The sequence below is a fragment of the Chiloscyllium punctatum genome, chromosome 17 (assembly GCF_047496795.1).
Source record: "Chiloscyllium punctatum isolate Juve2018m chromosome 17, sChiPun1.3, whole genome shotgun sequence".
In the NCBI taxonomy this organism is placed as follows: domain Eukaryota; kingdom Metazoa; phylum Chordata; class Chondrichthyes; order Orectolobiformes; family Hemiscylliidae; genus Chiloscyllium; species Chiloscyllium punctatum.
In genome coordinates, this window is record NC_092755.1 from 72,591,576 (window position 1) to 72,613,784 (window position 22,209).

Consider the following 22,209-nt stretch of genomic DNA (forward strand, 5'->3'; position numbering starts at 1 on the left):
ACCCCCACCCCCCCACCTTTATACTCAATTCTCCTGATAAAATATGTCAACTTTCAATTTACCTTCCTAATGATTTGCTGCAGCCACAAGCTAACTTTCTGTAATATATGTACCATGAAACTCACATGCGAGCTGTGCAATCTCTCTGCATTTAAAATGGTAAAACTATTCTTCTTGCTGAAGTGGACAAGTCATTTTTCCACATTATACACAGTTTGCCATTTCTTCCTCACTCCCTTATCCATATCTATCTGTAAATTCTCTACCTCCCCTTGACAACTTGCATTTTCTTACCCATCTTGGTATCATCAGTAAATTTAGTGACAGTCCATCCAGGTTATTGGAATAGACTGAGGCTCCAACACTGAACCCAGCGGTGCTCCACTAGTTATAGCTTGCTAATACTGTTCCCTGCTTCCTTTTAGCTAAACAATCCCTAATTTGTGCTTATTGGTTCATCCTTGTATCAAGGCTTCCTTATGTGGGACCCCTCACAGCAGTGCTGGCCATCATAGAGCTCTGACCAAGTTAAAACAGGTATACGCTTATTCCTCCTCCTGCTCTCATACAACAACCTCCTCCCACCAGCCTCAGCCTCAATAGGGGTAATGGTGGGAAAAACTTTGGGAGGCGTTACCTTACAGCCAGAGCTTTTAATTTGTATGATAATTTTTATTTCTAAATGTTAACATTCAAACTAACAATACACTAATTATGCAATGGTATTCTTCAACAACATATATCATTTTAGTCATTTACAGCAAAGAAGGCTGCCATTTGGCCCAACCAGCTTTCTGTGCAGCATTCTAGTTAACCCTGCTCAAATCCCAGTAAATCCCAGGTTTACCACTTTCAAATAGCATCCAATTGCCTTTTGAAATATTCATTATTTTAATTTCCATCACTTCTGTGGACAGCAAATTCCAAATCATTGCCAATCATTAGTTAGAAAATGCCTTCTTCACATTCCCCTTTCATCTCTTGCCCAAAAACTGAGATTTGAGTTCCCTGTCTTTTCACGAGCTACTGATGGAAATAGCTTTTCTTTTTCCACTTACATAAACCCATTATAATCATATCCAGTCACATCCAATCTCTCCTCAATTTCCCGAACTACAACAGAAGTTATCTGGGTGACAGTGTTAGAGAATCTTCTGATTCTTTTTAACAAACTGCTGAGTGATTGCCGAACTGAAGTTGAAATGAATGGAAACACTGTAATAATTAATTTTTCGTTGCTCAGAATTTGTACAGCAGCTGATTACAGCAAGAAGTGATAATAGCTCCCATAATTTAAGCCTTGGATAGATTTTAAATATATAATTTCTCTGAAAATTCTTAATTCATTTGCTTTTATTTGTAAACAAAAGTTGTGACTTCTAATCATTTACAAGACCACATATAAATTTTGTTCCTTTATAAAATGATAGAAACCAAGACTAATATTTTAATCATACCATTGGTGCTGTAGATTTTAACCAGTTTTCAGACATTTGAAGACAAAATTTCAAGGCCTGGATTTTCTCTGGGCCTGCAACCAAAGAGCATACAACTTTAATCAAAATAGCTGATCAAAACCAGATCCCTTGATGGTCTGTGCATGTATTACAGATTGCAAACAGACATAGCTGAGAAAATATTCTAAGTAAACTTTGTAGATATGAATTAGTCACTAATAATCTCACTTTAAAAAATAATTTGCACCTTACACAATAGACTTTACTCCTTGCGAGAGTGACTCAACGTGAAATTTTCTGGTGGATGTACTGAGCAAATAGAAACAGCAGAAATGAGGTAGCCAACATCTGGTATGATGTTTGCCTCTATACAAAAGCCAGTATTTTAAATATGTTTCGCCTGAATCATCAGTTGCTACAACAGAGAATATTTCCCCTGTATATCTTATTATGTATGAAAAAATAACTCAAATCAAAACAGTATGTTTGCAAGCCAATTCCATCAATTTATACACAGTAACAGATCCTTAACAATTAAATGTACAATTTACCTGTTGGAAGTTCCTGAGCAACCCGATGCGAACTAGCAGTAGCCCATTCAGGATTTGTAATTGCCAAAATGTATGACTGTATATTTTCTACAGTCTCAGCAATTTCCTTCGTTAGCTGAGAAACACATGCTTCTTTTGTCAGCTTAAGTACTTTAGGTTTCAGCGTTTTTGCAAGTACGTGGTCAACTGCTTTCATATGAAGTGTATCCAGTGATACCTGAATATCAAATAAGTACTATTTAGTACAATAAAGGCAAAGATAAAACAAGAGAGGACACTGAGCTCTTTAAACTTATTAGTATGATTCTCTGAATCCTCTGAAAAATGTAATGAATTTCAAGAAAATCTCACATGGCAAGAACAGGCAGAAGCATAAAAGATTTTTCTAAAACAAGTTAAATTTCAGATTGTCTTCAGCATCTTCAAAATGGGTTCCATGAAGGTTAAATGAACTTGATGGTGCAAAGCCAAGCAGACCAAATATATCCCCCATTATTATGTCTAGTCTGTGTTGAATTTGCTCATCCCTGCCAGAGTATTTATGAAGAAAAATAATAGGAGGAGGTCAGGAACACTTTCTATTACTTCTAACCAAGATCCTGTGACCTCTGCAAAGAGAAATGGATCACTTTTCTTGTCACCAATGAATAGTCTGTTAATGTTTTAAAAATGTCAAAAGTCAATTAGCAAATTAGAATATTCCATCATATATGCCAACCCCCACCATTGCGCAACTGGGATAAGCAAACCACAAAAATACAAGCTTGTATTTTCAGGATTTAGGATAAGGGATGGCTTTAGCATTATGTATTCAAAGAAACAGCACATTTGAGACATCAAATTGATGATTGTAAAAATGAAAAACAACATTTACAAGGTTATAAATGCAGCTTAGATTTCATAGCCGTAGTCACCTTCTTGGATAATATGTTGCATAGGAACAGGAATAAGCCATTTAACACTTCAAACCTGTGCTACCATTCCAAAGGAATATCTTGGAATTAAAGAAACCTCTCCTTAGTCCTTGGGAGTTCAAGTAAAATGCTGGTAATTATATCTATTCTAAGGTTTGGCTCCCAAAGCTGAATATAGTACTCCACGTTTGGTCTAACCAAGGTTTTTTTTTAAGATTCCCGACAGTGTGGAAACAGGTCCTTTGGCCCAACAAGTCCACACCGACCCTCCAAAGAGTAACCCACCCAGTCCCATTTTCCTCTGACTAATGCACTATGGAGAATTTAGCATGGCCAATTCACTTAACCTGCACATCTTTGGACTGTCAGAGGAAACCGGAGCACTCTGAGGAATCCCACACAGACACGGGGAGAATGTGCAAACTCCACACAGTCACCCGAGGCTGGAATTGAACCTGGGACCCGAGCGCTATGAGGCAGCAGTGCTAACCACTGAGCCACCGTGCCGCCCCACTTTTTGTACAGCTGCACCTTAATTTGCGCTGCCTTATATTCCAGTCCAGGAGATATAAAGGCCAGCATGCCATCAGATCTTTTGATTTGTTTTGTACCCGTATACAACATTTTATAGATTATGAACATGGACCAAAATCTCTCTGGACCTCCACTGCCTCTAGCTCTCCTTCTTTATGTTTAAATCAGATGCCCTCTCACACTTGCATATATTGAAAAGCATTTGTAATACTTTTGCCTGTTCACTTCATCTATTAATATTTCTTAGTAATTTCATGCTTCCATCTAAACTGTTTACAATGGCACATATGTATCATCTGCAAACTTGGATAATTTTCTCTCTCATTACATATGGTTTGTTGATGGGGTTCCAATTCAGATACTTGTGGGCTTCATTTGTCACACCTTCTCAATTAGATTACCTGCCCATTATCGCTATTCTTGCTGCTGAGCCAATTTTCTAGCTAGGTGGACCCGGAAAGTTAACTGTGCTTTCTCTCCACCTGCTGGGTTTTCCAAGCAATTTCTGTTTTTGTACCTGATTTTCAGCATCTGCAGTTCCTTGGCCTTTTTTAACAATATACTCAGTTCCAAGACTTTCAAATTCTGCTAACAGTCTTCTGCAAAAAAATTTATCAAATGCTGTCTGGAAGCCTATGAAAATAACATACATATATTCCCTTCTTCATAACAATTCAGTCAGGTTCATTAGGCATGAATTATGTTTTACAAATACATGCTGTTTCTTACCAATCAACTGAACAATTTTCAAGATGTTAAGTTTCTTTATCCCTACTTAGAGACAATAGTAATTAAATAATAGATGCTGGACTTTCCAGTTTATCATGAGGGTTTTTCTTAAATAGGGGAGTACTTCATTCCAAAAGACCAAATGCCCAATCCAGCTCCTACATCCTATGTTCTTATGCAAGGCTGATAAGTAAATTTGGCTCATTATTCAGTACCAATATTAATTATGGATCACTCTCATACTGGAGCACATTCTTACAGACAATTATCTTGAACGTATTCAAGAAAGTTCACTAGCATTCTGACATTCTCATGAACATTCTGCCTTTGTTACATGCTCAATCAGTGTATTATACATTCAACCATGTCATTGTGTCTACTGATGTTCAATAAACAACTCACAAGTCATGAATAAATCTTCTCTTTCTTAGTTTTATCAGTAAATTCTCTATTGCCAGCTCTCCCCAAGTTATACCTTTCCTCAAAATTGGAATAATCTTATCCTTTTCCCTGGAGGTCTTTTAACCTGAAATATTCACAGGACGGACCATCTCACAGCCATGTCTCAATGGTGGCTATCATGTCATACATCCTTTGCACCTGCAATTCATTAAAATTGTTCTTCATTAATATTTTTAATTGATCTATTCAGATACATTATGGGATGTGATATTGGACCTCCTGGTCCAGAGGTGGAGACATTACCAGTGCATCAGAAGGGCCTTCAATTTGTTCTTTGCATTCTGGACAGACAACAACTTTCAGTTTTCATTCTAGCACTTGTGCATAAAGCAATATTTTTATCGGTCGCTCTAATACCATGCTAGTGTTCCAGGAAATGCTGGGTGATATAGGGAGCAAGGCCTATACCTAATACTGCTTTTAAATGGTAGTTTCAGCAGGGTGGCCAGATTGGAAGTTATGTTAATTCAGCTTCATCCAACAACTTCAGATAATTCTACTTCTGGTCTCATCAACACCTTATTTTAACGTTCTAACATTGTTACCATTATACATCAATGCACCTCAAACTCACCTTCATAAGTTTAGATATCAAGAGTAAAGTAGTAAAAGTCTTCTCACTGAGTTCAGCAGCTGCAAAAAGATCAAAGATTCAAGTTTCTAATTTCAAAAGGGAAGAAAATGCTAAATTTAGCTAAATAACTTAAATTGTAGAATTTGACCTAATAACTAAGAACTCAATGGTTGCATTTTTGGAACATCCATACATATTAATGACATGGATGTGGGAATAGGAGACAACATTTCAGTTTGCTTGTAGCACAAAACTTGGTGATACAGTTAGCAATGAGCACAGACTTTATCAGTAGCCTGGTTACTGGATAAGGAATCCAAAAGGCCTCTACTGGAGACTCAAGGCAGCTGGGGAATTTAATTTCAGTTAACTGAACAGATGTGGAGTCAAAAGAAAGGAACATATCAATATTGATGACTATTATACATACAATACTCGCTAACTGTTGTATAAACGGAGTTGCTTCACTAATATATTTTAGGGAATCTGCCATTCTTGCCTAGTCTAACCTATATGTGTCTTCAAATACACAGAATTGTGTTCACTTGTAATTGACTTCTAAAATGGGCTAGTAAGTTATTCAGGTGCAATTATTTTCCCTGGAGCATTGGAGGCTAAGGGGTGACCTTACAGAGATTTATAAAATCATGAGGGGCATAGACAGAGTAAATAGACAAGGTATTTTACCTGAGGTGGTGGGGGAGCTCAAAACAGAGGGCAGAGGTTTAAGGTGAGAGGAGGGAAGATTTAAAAGGGACTTAAGGAGCAACTTTTTCACACAGAAAGTAGACAGCCAGCATTCTTAAGGATGACCTCAAATATGGAGGGTAGATTGTGGGCTGCTGACCATGAGGGCACCAGGACAATCAAGTGTACAAGTACCAAAGCATGGACAAAGGTTTAAGCAGCAGATTCGTTGATGCAGAAATGGAGTTGGTTGAAATTTTGAAAGGCTGGCACAGGCACAATGGGTTGAAATAATCTCACAGCACAGAAGTATGCCAATGAAATTCAAGCCAGCCACATATTTTTGAATCTCTTCATAGTTAAATAGCTCAAATTTTACTGGGTATAATAGAAATTTTGCATTTAGAAATCTGTAATTAATTTAAGAACATTCTCCTTGGAGTCTTTTAGTGCAGCATTCAACATTTGCTACTGAATAATATTAAATTACAATTCAGGAAGCCTAACCAGAAAGGAACATTCTTTGATGTTGAACACCAAAATACAGTCACTACTCAGTGTACATAGACTAGTCCCAAACTGGGACAGACAGGAGACAGCTTTATTTTTTTCCATTACCAATGTGTTCACATGCAAAGCCCATTATGGGCAATCTGGATTTTCTTTATAAAAGGGTGATAAGTTCCATTGCCTGTGAACAGGGGAACCCACAGTCAACAAGCTTTTTAAGGAGCTTAGTGATTTCCCCATGGGCTTTGTAGGAGTTATCATAACTGTAATTTAACTTCTGTACAGCTATATCTCTATATCTACCTTGGCTTTATTAAAAAGAATGCTTATCTTAATCAGGAATTCAGCATTCAAAACATTCTGGTTCAGAATCTATGACCCACAAAAACAATTTCTGACTGTTCTATGATAAGCAAACTTATAAAAGCTTTAGAGATGTTTGGACGTATATTGTTGATTGTTTATATTCATATAACATGGTATTTACCATCCCTAGTTCGAGCACTGTTGAAATTTTACTGATTTTTCACATATTTTAACAAACAAACAGTCTCAAAATAAAACGTGCTTTGATTGTCGAACCCGAATGCTGCAGTGAATTGGCATGGTTTTAAACTGCATCAAAAGTACTAACTTCTATTTAAAGAGAGTGATTGCAATCCTTTTGTTCGTGTTTCACATGGAGATGTTCATTCTATTTATTTTCCCTCTCCACTTTAGAATAAACCACAATAGAGTCCCATCTGAAACTGACATTACAAAACCTTTTTAAAGACAAAAAGATTAATTATCGATAGGTGCTTTTAATCCCCTCTCAACCAATTCTTCTAGTTCATGGATGTCTTTTAGGGAAGGAAAACGTTATTCTTACCCAGTCTTGTTTACATGTGACTTCACACCCGTAGCACTGTGATTTACTCTTAGCTACCCTCTTTGCAATGAAGAATGGGCAAAGAAAATTGGCCTAGCTAGCAACATCATCATCCCAGGACCAAATTAGAAACATTTTTGATTTTGCTTCTACCAAAAACAAAGTCAACAAATACAACCCTTTTTAAAACTGAACTCAAACTTCTATTGTACTCCTATTACTTGTGAGTTAGTGGAGAATATTGTGAAATCTTGATGGTTCTGTACTATTCTTTAGATAGCTCAAATTTTAATTTTATATACTTACATATTATACTCCAGAATCTTTGAGTAGCTTCAAAGAAGAGTGGGTGGAATGGTAATCTGCTCTCAGCCATTGGTGAAAGGTCAATTGAATGCTTCTGGAGGTACTGAAGTTCCAAGTTCCCAGGTGGTGAAATTCGTTTGTAGGAGTACAAATGTTGTAAAAGATTTAAAGCCTATTAAAACAAGATTTTCTTTATTGTAAAATTTGTGGGTTAATAAGCTCACATAATTCCATTCTACCTAGGCCAGCAATTATGTACAAATAGTTCCTAAAATGACAGGTGTACTGTAATTTCTTTGCAAAACCCATTTTTTTTCAGTTGCAGAGAGCTAAGAACTCAAACAAATCTTCACATATATCTCTGATTCAAAACTATTTGTTCCTGCCTTAAAAACTCACTTTAAAGATCCACACATTCCTCTCGAAAAACCATTTTAAATTGAATTAAAAGCATCAAGCAACTTTTGTTTACTCAACCATAATCATTTGCAGACAAAGATGACATTAAGACTTCTGACCTATTTGTTCCTACCTGATCCAAGTTAAAATTCATAGAAGGTTCATTCGCCAATTTCATAATCTTTAAAGCACTTTCAATGATTTCATAGTTATATGGATCCATCTTAAATTTAAGACAGAAGCACACATTAATATTCAATAAATGCAGTCAATTATTCACTTTTAAAATGCATAGCAGGATAAAATTCTTCAAGAGACCACACTTAGATTGTTGTTGGGAAAACACAAACACAATCCCAGAACCTCTGCACATGGTCACCACACTGGAGACAGCATCACCAGCAAGTTCCACTGAATAACATATCTGTCTGAATTTGTCTTTGGTTGCCAGTAATTCTCAACCTAATTTAAGGAAAACAGGATGAACTGGGCTCTGAGCTAGGCACAGATAAATCATATATCGGTGCCAACTTTAGGCCACAGTTACTGTACTGGGTACAATTGGACATTTCATCATGGAAGGAGCATTTGAAAAGTCAGATGACATACTGTGTACATTTATTAGGATGAAGTCTGGGATTATCACAATAAGGCATGATTGAGGCAGAGGCCATTGTTTCTTGTCACAGAAAAATAAATAAATAGATATTTGAAGCAGATAACCACATAAGGCTGTGGGATGACAAAGAGTTGGCACAAACATAATGGAGATAACAGTTAGTTCCTGTGCCCCAGAGTCTCTGGTTCTGTCATAAAGTCAAAAACAGTAATACACACGTGTCACAGATATGTTTAAGAAGGGAATCAAAGGGCCTCCTTTTGGAGAATTCCTTTAAACTATCATTTGAAGAAGAACCACAGTTATCAAGTGTATCTCAAAACGCAGTGAGCTGCTGAAAAATCTACAATATTGTTTTGCAATTACTGCTTTAAAAGTAGAACACAGATGCTTGTCTATATTATTTCCAAAATAGTTTACCTTGTGTAAAGTACCGCTCAAACTAATGACCAGGTCAGTTTTATATTTTAATAAAGGCAAGACTTCCATAGCTCTTTCCAAAACCTCAGCAGGGGATTGTTTTATGCCTCCTGGCTCTCCTTCGCCATGGTGGCCACTTATGCCTTGCAGAAGAAATGTCTCTATGTATAACTGCAGTGCAATGTCACTGTTCAGTCCAAAAGCACTACAAGAAAAAAGTATTAAGACATTCAACTGACCACGAAGTTTCAAACTAAGGAAATATGTAATTCAGTTAATATCTAAAGGCTGAGTAATAAAAGATTTCAAACTATTTCCATTACTATATACAATTAGTAGCAATTGTCATGCCTTACTGGGCTAGCGTGCTGAAAATTAAACCCCTACCCCCACTCCTCCTGGAGTTATCATAAAAATTAAGAATTTTATTAAAATACTCAAAATTCCCTAACTTATCCGCTGCTCCTAAATCTACTTGCTCCAGGTAATTTTACTTACTTACACAGGCAACTGGTTCACATCTGTAAAGTCAATGACTTATTTTAAAAGTCACAGTTTACAGCAACTGATGAAACGAAGTAAACTGGCTCTCTTCAGGCTTAAGGTGTATTGAAAGCAGAGAGGGGACAGTTACTTCCTTTCCAGAGATCCGATGGTTTCTGGCCAAATATTAACACCCACAAGTTGTTCAACTATCTGGGATACAATCACAGTTGTTGGCAGGTAGAAGGCTTTTGTCATTGACAACAGGACACCCCTCTACAAATCTATCATCTACTTGTTGCCAACTGATTAACCCTTCGTACATGTCCATCTCTAACTCATCAGTATTAAGCTCCCCAACTGCTTGAACAAACAGCAGGGTAAACTGCACTAACGATGTGTGTTGGTAATTTGTTTTTAAAAAGTGCAGCAATTCTTTCCGCATCTTTGCGGTTTTTAAAAATCTTTTTTCCATTTCAGTCATAATCAAGAATATAGAAAAATAAAAAGATACGGTCTTTACACAATAAATAAGGTCATTATTGTGTATGGGGCCTTCAGCTGCAGGTGATAATGGTAAGGAAGGGAATAGAGCAGAAGAGCTCAAGCAGTCAAGCTGCTCTCTCTGGGAAGGAAGAGTGCCTTTGTCAGAAAGAAGCCTCAAGCAGAGAGGGACAGACAAAGTATTTCCATAATCAGATATGAACTGCAGGATTCATACCATTAAATACTTTTTCGCTAATTTAACCTTAACTTCCCTTCATATTTGTAATGAACTGATGCTTGTGGAATAAAGAATCCTGGTTTCATGTCTTTAAAGTCATCCATATTCTTACATCATAGAGACGTATCGCATGGAAACAGACCCTTCGGTCCAAATTGTCCATGCCGACCAGATATCCTAAACTAATCCAAAATCATTTGTCAACATTTGGGCCATTTCCCTCTGAGGTCCTCCTATTCATATACCCATCCAGATGTTTTATAAATGGTGTAATTGTATCAGCCTCCGCCATTTCTTCTGGCAGCTCATTCCATACAGGCACCACCCTCTGCGTGAAATTGCTTGTTTCAGTTCTCCCATTGATGGTTTATTGATAAATGGCTAAGTTGCATTTCTGAAGATCTTTATTGACTGGAAGGAAACTGCTGAAGTCACCACACTTAAGTTCTCTTCTGAAAGATGACAATAACATCCACCAAAATTGGAAGGAACATTTTGAACTGTTCAATCATCATGAATCCACTGTGACAACTGGAACTCTATAGGCTTTTCCTGCAGTCTCCCATTGTAGAATTCATCAGCAAACCACCATTGGGAGATTGGGAGAACTGTAACAAGCCTGTGGCATCAATGCCATTCCAGCTGGAGTCTTCAAAGGTGGTGGACTTTTGCATACTTCAAAATTCTGTCTACATATTCAGAATAAAAAAAACTCCCCTCCCAACCTCAGGAATGTGACGAACAAACATATCTTCAAGAAGTGAGATAAGCCATCCTGTGGAAATTATAAAAGTAGTTCTTTTGTCCATGGTCCTGACATACCTATTTCTTGTGGCTGTAGAAATCCTCAATGAAGCACACTAAGATGACAGTCATATAATTTAATTCCAACAAAGTTGTATTACTAGTTATGAGAATATTAGAAATTCTAACTTCCACATTAACACGTTTGTTTATTATTTTGATACGTCTACTGAACTGTTTCATGAATTTTAATTACCTGCAATACTGCATTATTAGCTGGGAGTTCACATTTGGATTTTGAACCAGGACATAAACACATTCCTTTCTTTTTGCTGGATTATCTCGAAGTGTTGACTGGAATGAGATCTAGATAAAACAGACATTAAGGGCTCTGAGAAATTAACAAATCACAACACATGAGGAGATGTTCAGGAAGTGACTGAAAATTTGTCAAATGAAATAAATTGTACTGTGTATTTAAATACCAATGGCACATATACACTATCATGGCAGCATCAGTGAAAAGTGCAACAGCCAAAATTTGGTGGCAGAGTCCTGCTTGAAGGAGACAATCCAGCGACATTTCACTGATCTGTGTGAAATCCTGGTTTACAGAGAAGTCTAACATTTGTAATAAGTGGAAAGTGCTCTCTACTGACAGCAAAACTGCATTGTAATTCTTTAAATAAGTTCCTGGGACATGGGAAATACTGGCAGGGCAAGGTTGAAATGATTGTCCATCTCTAGATTCCCCACATTGGTAAAAATGTGACTTTTTCTAATCCATTTCAGTTCTTCATCAATTCTGCCAGAAAGGTATTAGGTCTAGAATTCCTGGATCTTGACAAGGCAATGATAATAAAAAGCAGAACAGTATGTGACATCAGGAAAAAGGGATGGTAGACAGGAAAGATGATATTTTACCAGTCATTTCCATATCCAGCCATGCTATTTCATATGCTCTAAATCATGTGGCTACTTTGATGATCTGTACACACGAGCACAAAACACATATTGGCTGGAATTTTGTGGATTCAGAGGTTGTCTCATTGTGGGACTGAAAGCTGGTGGTAAACACATGTTGAGAGATGATGGGACTCCAGATAGGATTTTGAGTGCAGTCAATTAAGAGACCACCATAAAATAGATGTCCAATTGAAGGTGTTAGCTCACCTCAAAGTTTCTGGCCTTTCAAAGTTGCTTCACAGATACTAAAGCATTCTCAAAGGTCAATTAGTTTTTTTTAAAGAATGCATTGGGGTCAGTCAGGTATCCCTCTGCAATCAGCTGCTGCTGGAGGCCCTATTTGGCCATGTAGTGAACCGTTGAGGAAGCAGTCTTCCCAAAACCATGGTTGTCTGCCATGGTCGAACTGTGGTTTCTCCCCATAGCAAGGACCTATGCCAACACTAGGGAAATCCTGGAAAAGCAAAAGTAACTACCGATTGGCTAACTCATTTGTTTAGTTGATTATCAGCAGGTCACTGAGCTGTACCTGCCAGTGAGAATATTCCTCGTCAAAACAACATTTTACTGAAGTTACTTACTCCAAGTTTACTGAGCTTCACACACCATTCCGTATCAACAATTAAGGAATTGAACTTCTCTTTCTGTTGCTCATCCTGAAGCAAATCAGCCAGTTTAGCACCAACAACAGCAACTGCCTGAAACAGTAAAACTTAACAAATGAAAAGGAAAACAGGACAGTTCCAACAGTTACTCTTCTGTAATGACTGAAAAAAGGAATTTATTTTTACATATACCATACTTGCCCTAATAACAGAACAGTGCCACCATGCAAAGTCCAAAATTATCAAATATTATGAAAGCTTAAACTATGCATATCAAAATGCATTATCTCAAGATTCAAAAAAAAAAGTCATGATAGATAATGTTTACACATAACGTAACAATATCAATCACACTAGTGGCATCTAATGGTATGCAACAGCACCTTCAAACTAGGTATTTCTTTGAGAAGAAAGATCACAACTGCACTGAGGCCAAGATACATGTGAGCAAAAAAAAACAGATTTTAGGTGTTAGAGCAATCAAGGTATACGCTGCATTCACTGACAAAAAGTTTGTACTAGCTGGTAAAATCTCCAGACAGCTCCCAAAAGTTTCATGATGAACAACCAGAGACAGATTGAGAAATGCCATTTGGTAGCAAGGAAGTGCCGAAAAGAAAATTAAATAGAGAATGGATTTTTCATAAAAATGCTCACTTGAGAATTGGTGAAACAAAATAATATTTTTCTGTAAATGATTTAAACCCAGCTGAAATGATGTCTGAATTATTGCACTGTTGTTGGTTAACATAGAGAGCAGCCAATCACTGCAAGCCATTTCCTTCTCGAATTTTCATAAAGACTTGAATTCTGAGGCTGGAGGGATTTTTAAATTTGAAATGTCGAGCCCGCATTTTAAAAAAAACTGGAGTTATGTCCGATGACTTTTTCTATTTCTGGATGCTTGTGTTAAAGACTGTACAAATTGCCATTTGGTACACTATTATTAACTTTGATAAGTCAAGAGAAATTCTAAGACAGATAAAGAAAGTGATGATGAAAGGGGTATAAAAAGGCCACAGTTGGATTAATGGATCTAAGGGGTATAAAAGGTTTTTGTTTTAAGATTAGATTACTTATAGTGTGGAAACAGGCCCTTCGGCCCAACAAGTCCACACCGACCCTCTGAAGAGCAACCCACCCAGACCCATTCCCCTACATTTACCCCTTCACCTAACACTACCGGCAATTTAGCATGGCCAATTCATCTATCCTGCACATTTCTAGACTGTGGGAGGAAACCGGAGCACCCAGAGGAAACCCACCCAGACACAGGGAGAATGTGCAAACTCCACACAGACAGTTGCCTGAATCGGGAATTGAACCTGGGTCTCTGGCGCTGTGAGGCAGCAGTGCTAGCCACTGTGCCACCGTGCTGCCCAGGCCCCCACTTGTGGGGGAATAGGGGAATGCAATGGCTCCTGATGGTCCTGATAGGAATGTGTGATTTCTGAAACAGCCAGCAAAAGAAATGTCTAAGTCTGAGAAATCCCAATACTGTCAGTGTCTGCCATGGATGCTCCAAAAAGACATCATGATATCCTTCCCCTTGGAGGACAGAAGGTTGAAAGAAGTTATTCAAATCATAAGGGTTTAAGCAGAATAGATATGGAGAAATTGTTCTCAATCGTAAAACCAACAAGATCACACCAATACAGTAATTTGCCAATGAAGTAATGACAACATATGGAAATGCTTTCTCATACAGCAATCCTCTAGAATCTGGAATGGACTGCCTGTGTGTGGTGGAGCTACAGTGAATTAAAGCTTTCAAAAGAGAAATGGATGGTTATTTGAAAAGGAAGAAGTTGCCACAATGATAGGATAAAAAGGCAGGAGTGTTATACGAGATGAAGTGCTCCTTTAGAGAGCCAACACTTGCAAAACAATAGCCTCCTTCTGTGCTTGTGGCTGCATTTTCTAGTTCATATCCCACAGCAATTGACATTTCATCACTCAGCAATGTCCCTGCCAATGATGCCAGTTCTTTAAACCTCCTACAATCAGCTCCAATGTTCTCAGAACTTCTCCTCCTTGAGAATGTTCCTGGAATTGACAAGACAGACAATCTAATATATCTAGAGCTAAATCTCCTTTTCCAGTTTCTCTCAATCCTGTGCATAACAAATTAGAACTCCTGTTAATAAAACTATATTCTAACACAACTCTACTTTAACAAAACCTGATTGACCAGAAGCTTATGTTCGAAAATGAATCAGCTAACATGCAATGTTAATGCAATACAAACAAATAATTTTTTTTTAAAGCAATTAAGATATTAAATAGTTAATTTACTTTTGAGTGTGAATAGATGGAATAGGATGTGTCTGCCGAGAAGTCTTTAGGTTGTGGAAAGAATATTGTACATTATCTAGTTTAAATTGTATAGGTGATAAATCAGAATTCAAATGTTTGGGAAGCGGATTTCAAGAAAAACCATGTCATGCACAATACAGTTTAATTGATAGGAGAATCTCTAAGCTGTTCCTAATAAGGCAAATACTGTCTCCCAAATTCACTGCTCCATACCCTTCAATCTTAGACTCTGTTCCACTTCTTTGAAATACTCCTCCAAAGACTATTTTTTTGGGGAGTTTGTTCCCAATGCACAGCGCCATTGAAGATAGGATCTGTTGTGCATGTGGGAAGTTGCCTGTATGCACCTACAATGCATGGGAATGATTTTACTCCAGTTGGGATCTCATCAGTAATTCAGACTGGTACTGCAATCATCGGCATCTCCAAATCATGCAATCTTCCTGCTTTTCATATTGTAGTTCTATTTTTGGCTTGTAACTCAGTATAGGCTCTGAACTTAAAAGCTAGCAAATTGTTTGAAGCTGGCCAAAAAGACTGGATACATAACTGGCGAAATCATAGGACAATTCAATTTGTACCAGCATCACATCAGCTCTAATTCTGTGCACATGCACATGATGCTCCATCTAGTGGTAGTGTTAGTCTTTTTAAAAAAATCCGGCACAAACATATCGTGTAACTACATCCACTACAGAATGACAATTGTTCCAGCAGAGGAAAAGGGCCATTTGGTCTCTTGTGTGCACAGTGGTTCGCAATAGAATTAATTCACCTGACGTCATTCTTCCATATTCTCCCCATTGCTCTGCTGATTTTTATTTTTCAGATAACAATTCAATTCCCTCTTGAATGCTCTGTTGGACCTGCCTTCACAAGAAGTTCTGAGAACATTGGAGCTGATTGTAGGTGGTTTAAGGAACTGGCATCATTGGCAGGGGCACTTCTGAGTGATGAAATGTTGTTTGCTGTGGGATATGAACTAGAAAAGGCAGCTACACTCTTAACAGTTCAATGGTTCACGAAGGTAGTTCACCACACCTTCTCAAAGGCAATTACGGGTGGCCAATAAATATTATCTCATAAAATGAAGGCCAGAAACCCTTAAGGGTATTTTAAAAAGCTAATTCTGGATCTGAACCCGTCTACATTTCCCATTGACTACGTTACAAGTTGCCATTGCCTCTTTGGTCAATTACCTTAGTATGTATATATATTTTGTTAAAAATCAGGAAAATCGTTTTTATATATCTGTCCAGACACCTCATGCTTTTGAGCACATCTACCAAGTCATCTCTTAATCTTCTGTTCTTCAAGGAACAAAGCCCAAACTTCTCTAATCTACCAATGTAACTAAGGTTCCTGACCTCAAGTTGAACCTAGCTCCTTTACTTCTGTTCTGTATCCTCTCATAAGGAGAAAGTGAGGGCTGCAGATGCTGGAGATCAGAGCTGAAAATGTGTTGCTGGAAAAGTGCAGCAGGTCAGGCAGCATCCGAGGAGCAGGAGAATCGACGTTTCAGGCATGAGCCCGTTTCGTGCATGTTTCCTGAAGAAGGGCTCATGCCCGAAACGTCGATTCTCCTGCTCCTTGGATGCTGCCTGACTTGCTGCGCTTTTCCAGCAACACATTTTCAGCTCTGAATCCTCTCATAAAGCAAGTCCAGAACCCTGTATGCTTTACTAAACCATGCTCTCAACCTGTCATGTCACCATCAATCACTTATGTACATATACCCCTCGGTTCCTCTACTCTGTTAACACATTTTAGAATGTACTCTTTATTTCAGCCAAAGTGAATCACAACTTCACATTTTTCCCACATTAAATGTTGCCTGTCACTTGTCCACCCACTCTACTAACCAATGTCCTTTTGAAGTTTTACACAATTTTCCCCACAGTACATAATTCTTCCAAGAATTGTAACATTTGCAAAATTTGAAATCAAGACATGAACACCAAGATCTAGATCATTAATATACAACAGGAAGAGCAAGGATACCAACACTGAGGAACTCCCAACAAACATGAACCACAACTCAGTTTCCAGTCATTCAGCCAATTTTGTATCCATATTTGTATGGGAGATAACTACTCAAATGTTTGTTGTTATTATTTCATTTCATTGATGTGGTCCAAGTGCACCACCTCAACAGTAATATCCTCATCAGCCTTCTTTGTTAACATGATCAACTATGTAGAAATTAATTTATTCTGTTATTTATATAAAATTGTACTTATGCTTGTCTGATCTTGTTGACTCAGAGCTGACTCTGAGGGAGCTGGATCAGTGTCAAGTGTAAATAAAAGGTGACAGGATACTGGCCTCTGTGGAGTGATTTCATCCTAAGAATCTGAAAGTAGTCCTGAACAAAACTAGATAGGATAGTGAAGAAGGCATTTGGTATGCTTTCTTTTATCGGTCAGAATATTCAGTACAGGAGTTGGGAGGTCATGTTGCTGCTGTACAGGACATTGGTTAGGCCACTGTTAGAATATTGCATGCAATTCTGGTCTCCTTCCTATCGGAAAGATGTTGTGAAACTTGAAAGGGTTCAGAAAAGATTTACAAGGATATTGCCAGGGTTGAAAGATTTGAGCTATAGGGAGAGGCTGAACAGGCTGGGGCTGTTTTCCCTGGAGCGTCAGAGGTTGAGGGGTGACCTTATAGAGGTTTACAAAATTATGAGGGGCATGGATAGGATAAATAGACAAAGTCTTTTACCTGGGTTGGGGGAGTCCAGAACTAAAGGGCATAGGTTTAGGGTGAGAGAGAAAAGATATAAAAGGGACCTTAAGGGGCAATTTTTTCACACAGAGGGTGGTACGTGTGTGCAATGATCTGCCAGAGGAAGTGGTGGAGGCTGGTACAATTGCAACATTTAAGAGGCGTCTGGATTGGTATATGAATAGGAAGGGTTTGGAGGGATATGGGCCGGGTGCTGGCAGGTGGGACTAGATTGGGTTGGGATAACTGGTTAGCATGGAAGGGTTTGTTTCCATGCTGTACATCTCTATAACTCTAACTGTTTCCTCAAAACATAAGATTTTGACTTCTGTGATAAATGCACAAATATTAATCCAATGTCATAATTTAAGGATTTTTAACAAAGAGTTATACATACCAGAATTTTGTTATAATTTTGCCACGCATCATTGATGAAATTCCACAGCTTCTCAAATACAACATTCTTTGGTAACAATGTGCAGTATGCCAGTGCTAAGTCAGTGTCAACTATACGATAGTTAAACAACTAAGAAATTAAAAAAGAAGATTTTAATATCGAAATGTTGGCCTAGATAACTTGAATAAAACTATTTGTGTATTTCTTTAAAAAAAATTATAAAGACAATAAAATTACCATTCAATATTGATTTATGTATAATCTTGATGATACATGACTCAGTGTACTTCAACAAATTATACTAATGAATGAATACAAATGGTAACGATTCAACTGTATTTTCCTTACTTGGGAACTTCATAAAGTAGTTCACTCTAAAGATACAGCAATCAATTTTCTACACTAAAGCTATCTCCAAAAGGCATATCATTATAAGAAATATATGCACATTTGGTTTATTCAGTAAATATATAACAAAGTGGCACCAACAATTCTAAAATTCCATTTCTGGCTAACACAAAATTAGCTGTTCATAGTCATCACAATCACATTCATTGTCTTCAGGTTTCGGGAGAAAAATAATTTAGGATTTCTCTTTTTGATTTAAGTCCCATGACTCCGACAATAACTCGGCATTTAATAGTAAGGTGAAAATCATCAGGTTGACTTCAATTTCACTATGGTCTGCTGACCTCACTCAAGAAGAATAGTTTCTTTTCCAGGATACCATGTCACTACTTGGAAGATGCTGACTTGACCAAGATGTTTCAGACTCAAATCGCCACTGTACTTATGCTTCAGCCAGCAGTGGAAATAAGAGCATTACAGTTAGCCTCTACACCCCTGAAGAAGGTGGGGTGGAAAGGGAGAATGTCAGACTTCATACAATACAACTGAATTGTATCTCACAACTCTGGTAAGAAATGTACAGATGAAGAAGAGTTGTAAGAAAGTCAAACAGCCTGTCAGTACTCAAATATAAAATGTTCATTTAAGGTGGAGGAGGAAATTGGGGGAATGAATGCTCTAATTACCTTGTGCAGCAATGCCAGGGAATTCTTTTTAACAATTGAAAAGGCCATATTTCCAATGTCAATGACGAAATCTTTGAGTTCCTTCAAGTCTTGACCCCCAAAAAGCTGTAAGTATAGAAAACAAAAGCTTATTAATAATTGATTGTATTTAGAATGGAAAGCAAAAAGCAAATTACAAGCCTGTTGCAAAGCTTCATAAGAAGTAGTCTTTACATAAAAATGCAACTTTTCAACTAAAATAGCCCAAACTGTCATAAACTCAACCACACTAATTTATTTGGGTGTCAGTGAACTGTTTTCAATCAGGTTATGCCTGGAAGTATTAGCTGGAAATCAAAAGTTTGCCAACCAAGCTATTCCAGTTAGAAACATTAGTCTTTAGATACTCTTTAGTCAGAACACAGCACTTTTACATGCACACAATTTGAAACATAACAGTAGTATGGAATTAGTTTCCTTATTCTAATATGACCTCAGTAGTGAGAAAGCAGGCAGATAAACAATTCAATTACATACAGAGCTTGAAACAACCAGTGAGTACAAGACCACAATCTATTCAGCCACTTCAGATTACAAGTTGAATTTTATTATAAAACTAACAGACAGCAATCAGACAGTACAAGTGGGATTAAATGCAGTCTTATCAGGACAGGAAACACGCAGTCGAGCCCAATTAATTGTCGGAGAGACCCTGTGATAATCTCACCAGTGGCAGCAATTCCTTGTCCATTTAAATTGAAGGGAAGAAGGGCTGATACTAGAATTCAGCATCAGGGACCAGTTATCAATTATGCTTATAATAACAAGCCAATTGTCAGGCATTATCGAATCACAGAATCCTGACAGTGTGGAAACAGGCCATTTGTCCCAACAAGTCCACATTGAGCCTCCAACGAGTAACCCACTCAGACCCATTCCCCTACCCCTACTACTCTACATTTACCCCTGACTAATGCACCTATCCTACACATCCCTGAACATTATGGGCAATTTAGCATGGCCAATCCATCTAACCTGCACATCTTTGGACAGTGGGAGGAAACCGAAGCACCTAGAGGAAACCTACACAGACACAGGGAGAATGTGCAAACTCCACATAGACAGTTGCCTGAGGCTGGAATTGAACCCGGGTGCTGACGCTGTGAGGCAGCACTGCTAACCACTGAGCCACCGTGCTGCCATTAAATTATAGTTTAGTGTCAATTTATTAGTCATACTATACTTGTTTTACTAACTTTAAATAAGATATTTTGGTGCTGCTCTTTGCATGATCAAGGAAGCTAACATCAAGAATGGGTGGGGTGGGGGAGTCAACAGTGACCACTGAAAGCCTTACCTATAAGCCCCTCCAGCAACACGCATCCTACTGTCACAAGATTTTTGTCTGGGATCCCACAATGATCTTCTGGTGAGAATTTAATTACTAATTACCACTACTCCCAAACTAGGGAAAAAGAGCAGCTGCCAACCCCTAACTGGATTACAGCTCTAAGACAGTGGACTTCAGTCATAGTGAAAGGGTCAACACCAACCTCTTAAATGCCTGCATAGCATTTAATTCAGTTGAGGCTTCCTCACAGAGTGACAGGGATTCCTGGCTGTTTCCTTTTTGGTGCTCAATACCCATGTCAGCCCAGCCCAGCCCACAAACTGGGACAGGAACTCAGGTACAGTAGAAACAGTAGCTGAAGCCTCTGATGGCTGCAACAGAGACTGGGGATTTTACAGGTAAGAATGGAGTATAGTAACTGGAGGCGGGAAGAAAAGAGGGAATTCAGGACTAAAAGCAGGACTGGAAGCAGTGTGAGGAATGGTCATGTGCATATTGCAGGAAGTCTGTGGCAAAAGACATTGAAGCAAAACTCATGTTAAATAAATACACCTGCATTAATTTTTTTAATGTTGAACTGAAACAACATGAAATGAGACTATGTTTAGCTGGGACCTACTGTACCTTTTTACTCAAGTTTAAATTCATGTTGTTCGAAACTAAATGTTGATGACAGCATCCAAAAGAGTTGATGGTTAGCTGCAAAGCTAGCTGCAATTGGCTATACTCTTGCAAATTCTGCAGCAGGCTAGACATGGGCGTCGAAACTGGCTTCAAAGGGTTCTCACCTGGATACAAAATAAGACATGTTAGAGTTATTGAATAAACACTATATTTTAAGACAATGTAGACACACAAAGTGTGAGCCATGAAACAAAAGTGTGCAAAATCTGGGCTTACTTCCGATCAAATTGTTTTGCTCAGTTTTCCTTTCTAAAGCAGAATTTAAAGAAGAAGTACTTAACAAGACTGGTCAGTTTACCGCCTTCTCTGTCAACATATTGCTGCATTTACAGCAAATTTTCAATAATCTCTAGTATTAGAATCTGCCTTGAATTTAAAGATCATTTGATCATTCGATTTTATAGCTTATTTAACTTAACATGAGACATGGATAATCACTCGGTTACTTTCTCTGGTTGGAAAAGGATCATTCTCCCCACAAAGAAACAAACAGTGTTAGGCTTAGTTGCAATACCCCTCAACAGTGAAATAGCCCATTTATACACAGTGCATGTGCTCATACCTCCTTGATGGCAACTCAAGCAAAATGGCACAAGACCTCATGGAAATATCTCAAAAAAAAATGTTAACCACAGGATTGGGACAAAAGAAAGATTTAGAAAATCTTCATTGGATGTAGGTTTGCTCACTGAGCTGGAATGTTCATTTTCAGATGTTTCGTAACCATACTGGGTAACGTCTTCAGTGAGCCTCCGGTTGAAGCACTGGTGGTGTAGCCCGCTTTCTATTTATATGTTTGGATTTCCTTGCGTTGGTGATGCTATTTCCTATGGTGACGTCATTTCCAGTGTCAACATCATTTTCTGTTCTTTTTCTCAGGGGGTGGTAAATGGGATCCCAGTTAATGTAATTGTTGATAGAGTTCCAGTTGGAATGCCATGCTTTGAGGAATTCTCGTGGTTGTCTCTGGTTTGTCCTAGGATGGATGTGCTGTCCCAGTCGAAGTGGTGTCCTTTCTCATCTGTATGTAAGGATACTAGTGAGAGTGGGTCATTTTTTTTGTGGCTAGTTGATGTTCATGTATCCTGGTGGCTAGTTTTCTGCCTGTTTGTCCAATGTAGTATTTGTTACAGTTCTTGCAAGGTATTTTGTAAATGATATTAGTT

General features: G+C 38.0%; 1 protein-coding gene across 1 annotated transcript in view; it reads right to left on the reverse strand.

Annotated features, from left to right (window-relative positions):
* Nucleotides 1–22,209, reverse strand: part of kntc1 (kinetochore associated 1) — a 154,309-nt gene that overhangs the window by 47,864 nt on the left and 84,236 nt on the right. Inside the window, exons 39-49 of the mRNA XM_072587416.1 lie at nucleotides 20,984–21,147; nucleotides 19,030–19,134; nucleotides 17,996–18,124; nucleotides 12,532–12,648; nucleotides 11,241–11,350; nucleotides 9,034–9,238; nucleotides 8,128–8,217; nucleotides 7,596–7,767; nucleotides 5,222–5,280; nucleotides 2,009–2,225; nucleotides 1,458–1,531 (exon numbers count right to left, since the gene is read on the reverse strand). Coding sequence (XP_072443517.1) covers nucleotides 1,458–1,531; nucleotides 2,009–2,225; nucleotides 5,222–5,280; nucleotides 7,596–7,767; nucleotides 8,128–8,217; nucleotides 9,034–9,238; nucleotides 11,241–11,350; nucleotides 12,532–12,648; nucleotides 17,996–18,124; nucleotides 19,030–19,134; nucleotides 20,984–21,147 — 1,442 coding nt within the window. The remainder of the gene's footprint in view (nucleotides 1–1,457; nucleotides 1,532–2,008; nucleotides 2,226–5,221; nucleotides 5,281–7,595; nucleotides 7,768–8,127; nucleotides 8,218–9,033; nucleotides 9,239–11,240; nucleotides 11,351–12,531; nucleotides 12,649–17,995; nucleotides 18,125–19,029; nucleotides 19,135–20,983; nucleotides 21,148–22,209) is intronic.